The 7,876-nt window shown below is 41.5% G+C and overlaps 1 protein-coding gene across 2 annotated transcripts in view; it reads right to left on the reverse strand.

Moving 5' to 3' along the window:
- The window catches only part of ano2b (anoctamin 2b), a 77,279-nt gene extending 69,715 nt beyond the window's left edge, over window positions 1–7,564 (reverse strand). Inside the window, exon 1 of one of the 2 annotated variants that reach the window (XM_079334591.1) lies at window positions 7,403–7,564. In XM_079334591.1, coding sequence (XP_079190717.1) covers window positions 7,403–7,439 — 37 coding nt within the window. In that variant the 5' untranslated portion in view covers window positions 7,440–7,564. The remainder of the gene's footprint in view (window positions 1–7,402) is intronic. The other variant, XM_079334592.1, reaches the window with a different exon arrangement.
- Between the last annotated feature and the right edge of the window lie 312 nt (window positions 7,565–7,876).

Raw genomic sequence — 7,876 nt, forward strand, 5'->3', positions numbered from 1 at the left:
CAGAGCCCACACAGGGGTGTAAGGCTGGATCAGATCAGATGAGAGAGAGCCTGATCATGCAAGGCTCTGGAAGCCAGAACCAGAATTTTAAACTTGATCCTATAGGACACTGGCTACCAATGAAGTTCTTTTAGAACAGGGGATATGTGGGTCCTCCTATTAGTACGGGTCAGAATTCTCACTGCAGACTTTTGTACTAACTGCAGTCTAGAGAGCTCTTTCTTGTTTAGATATGAAATCAAACTGTTAGAATAGTCTAAATGCGAAGACACAAAAGCGTGAATGATAAGCTCCAAATCATTCAGTGAAACCATATTCCTGAGTTTGGAGATTTTCCTTAGTTGAAAGAAGCAGTTCTTCGTCAGCCGCAAAGATAACTCCCAGGTTTCTAAGACTTGGCTTCACAGACTGGCCTAAGTCACCCAAGAACTGCATAATCCCTGGAACTGAGTCATCAGAGGCAACAACCAGTGTTTCTGTTTTGTCTACATTGAGCTGCAGAGAGTTTTCGCTTAACCATTGTTTAATAGAGTAGGGAGATTAGCTCAGTAAAGCTTAATATCATCAGCGAATAGGTGGAAAGAAACATCACCGAACCTTCGTATGATCTTTCCCGGAGGGATCAAATACAATAAAAATAAAACAGGACCCAAAACGGCTCTCAACACAACAAATCCACAGACTCCAACCTTAATTGGTTAGCTGCAACACTGAAGCTACGACCAGATAAGTATGAGGAGAACCATTTTAGAACTGACCCCAGCAGTCCAACTCGATCCCTCAGTCTTCTCAGCAGAATCTGATTGTCAACAGGATCGAAGGCTGAGGACAGATCCAAGAGATCTAGAACAGTCCACCTTCCGGAGTCAGCAGCCATCATAATGTCGCTGGACACTTAGAGTGAGGCCGTTTCCTTCGAGTGTTGTTTACGGAAACCGGACTGAAGCGGCTCATGGATGTTACTTTGATCCAGGAAAAATGTCAACTGTTTACAGACCACCTTCTCAAGGATCTTAGACAGGAACGGGAGCTTAGAAATAGGCCTAAAACTGTTGAGATCGGTCAGGTCTAAACCTGCTTTTTCTAGTGGCTCCACTATGGCATGTTTGAAGGCAGTGGGAGACTCACCAGTTGACAAAGAGAGGTTAACCATTTTGGTAACACAAGGGCCAATTTCCCCAAACTTTTTTTTAAAGAGCGTACAAGGAAGGACGTCAGATGAACAAGAGGATGGCTTCATCTTGGTCACCACTGCCAAAATATCAGCGACCATCACAGTCCTAAAAGAGGACCACATGCTGGAGACAGGCTCAGAGGCAGCAGGGGAACCCAAAAGAAGAGGCGGGATTTTATCCTTAATCATCTTGATCTTGCTTGTGAAGAATCTCAAAAAGGCATTGCTGTGAGCTTCAAAAAAACGGGGGTAACTGGAGCAGCAGGACATACACGTGAATTGATCGTGTCAAGCAACACTTTAGGATTTTTCTTATTCAGTGTTACCAGTGGATGGATATATTCAGATCTGGCATTTTCTGGCTTCAAACACCCTGTGAGTCTCATTGTCACCATGTAAAAATCCTCATTTTTACAACAGAAATAAACTTCTTAAAAGCATTGTTGAAAAAAAAAAACTGTTTTGGTCTGAATGGCTTATTTCTTTATCTGTGCAAACTCTATGGAGGGTGATTTTTTTTAATATTGTAACTCATCCATTTTGATATGACCCAGGCTTAAGAGTTCTGCATTATTTGGTGCCTAGTTGATCCGACTGACAGGTGGGCATGTTGTAACTGTTCACCAGGAAGCTCAAGGCCTGTCCTTACTCTTTTCCTGTTACCAGATGGATGAAAAGGAAAGTAGAAACCATCATCGATGGACTTTAAAAGGTCTCTTCAGGAACCAAGACTACCATCATGTTTTCTACAGGCTAATGTTTATATATATATATATATATATTTATATATATACAGATCCAATCATTTACCCTATTAGGTATAGTATTGAAACCTTTGAACCTTATTAGCTTATTATGAACAACCAAGAAGAAGTGTATACACTTCTCAACTGATATTTAAGTTGGGAGAGATTTGTCTTCCATTAGTTTACCATCTGAGAGAGCCACCCTTCTCTGTCCCCTTGTTTCTGGAATGTATGTTAGACTAAGCTAACTCTGGGCAAGAAAGTGAAAAGGTGTTCGACTAAACTTCAAATACTTTGACAAAGTTTTTCAAAAACCCTTCCTTTGTATTTACAATACGACAACACACGACATGATGCACTTCATTGTTGCGTTTGGGAAATTTGTCTTGGACTCTAAGTGCTGCTCACATTCAGCTGCCTCCACATAAATAAACAATAAAAGCAAACAAAAATCGACATTACAGAGAAGCACATGCTAATGAAAATAAGTTTCAATGTATGAAATCAGTTCTCTATACATGCAAAACTCAAGATAGCATGTACACTTGGTGTTGCAGGGTTCTTATTAATCATAAGACCTATTTCTGGGTTTTTGAGTATCAACATTTTCACACTTCACTTGTTGTTATTGTAGAAGCAGAAATGCAAATTGGCCCAGTGAAGCTTTGTTTCACACTGCGCAAATTGATTTGTGTGTCAGTCAATCACAATCCCCATCTCCAGGCACTTTACAAAGGAAAAGCCTACGTAGAGCCAACTTGTCCACAATCGGTCTGAAAGCACAAAGAATAACACAATAAAATGAAAAGAAACAAGGAGCTCAAGATGTAAAACATTGTAAATGGTGTCAAAGCTTTTCAGTACACAACTAAGGGAATAAAAAAGACCAGATTATTTTTTTCTCTGCCAGTGTTTTATGTTGGGTTTTTTTTTGTAGTATTTAAATGCAATTATCACTTAAAATTGAAATCTAACTGCAGTGTAGTCAGGATTGACTTTTTTACTATGTGTGTGTATGGTTATTTTAGGGATACAGAAAGCTGTAGTCATAGTAACGCACAGGCCACGTGCTGTGCTCTTGTTTCAGCACCGTGGACAGCTCTCTCTCTCTCTCTCTCTCTCTCTCTCTCTCTCTCTCTCTCTCTCTCTCTCTCTCTCTCTCTCTCTCTCTCTCTTTCATCCACACACAGTTGTACTTCAAAACACTTACAAATAATGTACAACCATGAGATCTGTCAGCCAGGTCAAGAGGATGAATATGTTTCTGTAATTTTCTGTTCAAGCATTTAGTTTGACCTACAAGTATGGAGGGATTCTATGGCAACAGTTGTGTTTCTGTTCCTTCCAGCTCATTTGACAGCAGCGCACTAGCCTGAAGGTTAGAGAGGCAGGCCTGGAACTGGAAGGTCGCCAGTTTGAATCTGGTAGGAGGGGAAATGAATGAGAAAATCCCTCTTGTACAAATATAAAGCGGGACAGCACAGGAAGCCAACATGATGCTCGATGGAATGTTTTCTGGATTTTGAAGGATTTGAACATAAAGCATAAAAATGATTTACCAAATGCCTTTTTTTCCCAGTAACTCCCATCATGAAATATAAAGAAGAGGGAGAGCATGTCTCCATTGAAGTGCATCCACAGATACTCAAGAAGTAATATGTGTCAGAATGCTTAAGTGAAGATTAACTGCTTGAAAATGAATTATCTTAAATTTGGTTTTAACTTTGTTTTTCAACACTTAAAATAGGACATATTATACCCTTTTTTTCCCCACCTTTTCAAACAGTCACCTGTGGTCTAAATGAAACATCTTTGCTGTGCTTTGATCCAAATATAACATGAATCAAGCACCAGAGGAGGTTTGTGACCCTGTAGAAACCAGCTCTCTCAGAATGCTCTATTTTGGTGTGTGTGTCTCTTTAAATGCGATGACCCCCCCCCCCCCGAGTTTTTCCAGTAGACATCACTTCTTTGCTAGCAAGAATAAAAACGGAGGACATGCGGTAAAGTTTGCTCTGTGCTGGGGGAAGAGTCCATGGGTGGAGATACCAGGGGAAGGAAAGATATTTCTTTTACCAGAATACCACTGTGACATCACAAGGGTTAAAAGATCCCACTGTGACATCACAAGGGATGATTAGACTTAAGCAGACCACAAACAAAGGACTGGGTGGGTTTATTTACCATTTTGTGGGTTGATAGACACTCAGGTTTCCCATATATGTTCAATAAGACAGTGAAAGTGGATTTTTAATAATATGTGCCGTTTAAATTATGTCAGAGCCTTTAGAAACGTCCACTGTGCCTCTCTTTATCAGCCCAAGCCTTTACCATTTACACTCCCTGTTTATTCACAGTTATTTCTAGTTGCACAGACAAAGGGCATCCGTAAAAGAACAGTTAATGGACAGAAGCATAAAGACAGATGCTTTTAGCACATGTTGTCACTGGCTAAACAGAAAACTCTGCCAGGATGCAGCTGAGTGCCCCGTCTCAGCTGCTTTTATGTTATTAGTAACATGATTAGACTAAAATATTGTGTTTTCTATGCCAGTGCTGGGTGAATTGTTACATATTATTGATTTATGTAAATAAAGTAAAAAAAAATGAAGGAATTTTTTTTATCAGTTTAAGAAGTAATTTAGTGACATTTGTACAGCATGCACCTCATACAGAGAATGGCCACAGTCATTGACTCAGCTGTAGGTCTGCATTATCTCCTCTCTCCTCAACACATTTCCCTTATCCAGAAAGAACATGTGAGATTTTTTTTTAAAGGTGTCATTTGAATAACAGTTTTTGTTCAAATGTTTGTTGACTGAAAAGATTGCATCTGTTTTAGTGGGATAAAAGCTTGTAATTAGAATATAACCCTGATAAAAGAGCTCATCATTTTAATGTAACACTATCAGGGTTAGGACTCTACTAACTCATCACTGTGATGTGACTTGGTTCTCTTGTTTAAACTGAATCGAACCATCTATTATGTCAGTGTTTATTTCTCTGGGTACCAAAGTTTGCAAGCGTGGCATCATCAAGGTGAACAGCAATGTAGTCAGACAAGAACACCCTTCATTGCCAAATTTTAAGCAATGTTTTTTTTCTTGAACAGTAACGTCAAAAAATGTGCCTTGACAATACTGTACACTGAGACAGTGTACCAATCACAAGCATTAATGAAGCCAAGGGAATTTTATCCTGACGGACGATGCTCCATGCTTTTTCTGTTTTGAATTTACAAATGTCTGGAGAGAAAACATTAATAATTGGATCAACAGAGAAAAGGAATTATTATCTTGTCTCCACAAAATACAGAATTCATGAAACTTCAGAAATTAGCTCGAGGAAGAACAAGTACCCAAAAAGTTAGTTCCACCTTAGGGCAGTGATTCCAAAAGTGGGGCGTAGGACCCCAAGGGGGGGCCCGAAGTTAAAACAAGGAGTGAGCCGGCAAGTCTTAACAAAAACAATGCACACAGTTTATCACTGCTAGCAAAGCATGGAAAATGTGGTGAGCGGTCTTCCAGGTAAACGCGAGGCTGAAAATAAATGTACTGTACACCACCTGTGGTCACAGGTTTAGAAGTGTCATAGGACAGTATCACTTGTAATCAAGTCTTCTTTAAATGGTAAATGGGCTTGAGACAGTATAGATAGAGCTCTTCTAGTTTTCTGACTACTCAAAGCGCTCTTACACTGCAGGTCACACCTACACATTTAAACACTGATGGAAGAGGCTGCTATGTAAAGTGCCCTTCAGAAGTAACTAATCCCATTCATGCACATTCATACACCACCAACTCAGTAATGGGTGCAGCTCCAGGTTATGTCGCATGCCCAAAGACGTGTGGCTGCAGGAGCTGGGGATCGAACCTTCGACCTTCTGGTTGAGAGCCGACCAACCCTACCAACTGAGCCTCACTGAGCCTGGTAGTTTTTCATTTTGTTGTCAAATACTGAAGTTGCCATTTGGTACTTTTTGCAGCCAATATTAAAGATAAATTCTAAAAGTGTAGTTATTAGTTTGCAGTGAGTGGGACTGGCTGTGTGTTTAGTGTACGTCTATATAAGTTTGTGTGTATGGTGAGGGCGAGTTGTTTAGTGCAACTCTCCTCACCTGAGGCTGTGCACACAGGTACCTTGTTGGTCACTGTTCAGATAACGCTTGCTGAAAATATTTGTCTGTTTATATATTTAAAAGCTGCACATGCTCCTTGTAACTCGAAGTAAAACATGCAGGATTTTTGGGTCATCACAGCTCCTCTGGTCCAAACACCTTTTTCAGTTCTGCTGTGGAAGCTTGAAGTGCGTATCAACTAATGATTTGACTTCTGGGACATTTTCTGTCTCGTAGTTAAACTTCTGACATGAAAAAACATTTGCATATTCATAGAGTCGGTGTTTTCTTTTATGATGAGGCCGATGATGAGGCGGAGAGGATGACATTAGAAGAATTTTTAATGAGGTCATTGAAGTTTTTTAGTGAGGAAAGTTTAAGCTGAGATTTTTTATTTCTTCAAACATGTCTGGAGGGGGTCTTTAACTTCACTGCACTGATGCGCTATAAAAAATCTAAGTAGGAGTCTGTCATGGATTGCAGAGGAAGGAAGTGCCTGTAACAGCTGGATGATGATTATCAGCCATCAATCAAACATCTCCCATTAAAGGTGCGTTATTATAATGACTTTGGAACCAAAAAAAAAGCCCAGATAGTAAATCCTGTCGCCTGAGAGCTGCTCGATAACTCCCCTGACACTCTCAATATCGCCTCCTGCATCATTTTAAAGATTTTTACCCTGCAGCAGCAAAATAAAAGGTTCACACACTACAAGTTTCATCCTCTGAAGTCAGCGCTCAGAGCTTTGGGCGGTTTCTTAACAGCAGGGGATACTTCATTTGAGGCTTTTTGCCTTTCAGGGTTTTTAAGTATGTTAGCTTTGCACTAGCCTGCAGTTTCTCTAAAAACCAAAAAAAGGATGATTTGAATTCAGCTCTTACAGCTTCCTCCTCTCACCTCACTGACAGGGAAGCAGAGCAGCAGACAGACATGTAAACTAACCCGGATTACTGTCCTGAAGGAGAGGAGCAACTAAAATGAAAAGAATAAATAAAAAGACTCTCCGGCACAAATGTGTTGAAATAGTTCCTTCACATAACAACTTCAGAATCAGGGGACTGCATTTGGGACAGAGGGCTCTGAGCGTTTTAAACTATAACAGCCTCACATGCAACCGTACACCCTGCCTGCCGTAAAGCTCGTTGACGGCTGCCCCACACGGCCTGCTGACACACACACACACACGCAAACACACACACACACAAACACTGAGGGGAAAGGGAAGGGACAATAGGCTGCTTACTCTACGGTGGTCCGGTCTAGTGTGTCCCTTTTTGTTGGGTGAGGATACAGAGTGGACAGGTAGGACAGGCCACACAAAGGAGGGATCCTGCTGGGTTTCCTATGGCTCACTGTGGCACTCACCTGCACAGGTGGCGGAGGGGGATCTGCGGAGAGCCATTTCACTTCAAATAAGAGCAGATAAACAAAGGCCTCGGTTTCCCTTTTGAGCTCCCTGTAAGTCAGTCAGTTGACCATGCCGCTCTGCTGTCAGCAGCAGGTGAGGGACAGACAACAGCAACACTCCGACTGCCGAGTACAATCCTCAGCTCAGTGGAGGCTTAGCTCTGCCAGGATTACACTCTCCTCCAAATGGCTGCCTGGGTATAGTGGAAATTCCACAACTCAGCTTAAAGTGTACACTTGCCTAATGCCCCACACACCGGGGCTCGTGGGTAACAGAAGGTTTCTCGAAGGTATTACAGCCTCACAGAGACGAGCAGAGATTATTGGGTTCCTCTGATGTGCATTAATTACTGCGCCTTCTGCTGGGGGTTGAGCTGCAGACCTATGGCGTCTTAAGGGGTCCACTTCATGGAGCTCAGGCGCAGGGCAGAG

Source organism: Symphodus melops, assembly GCF_947650265.1.
Source record: "Symphodus melops genome assembly, chromosome: 22".
Taxonomy (NCBI): Eukaryota; Metazoa; Chordata; class Actinopteri; order Labriformes; family Labridae; genus Symphodus; species Symphodus melops.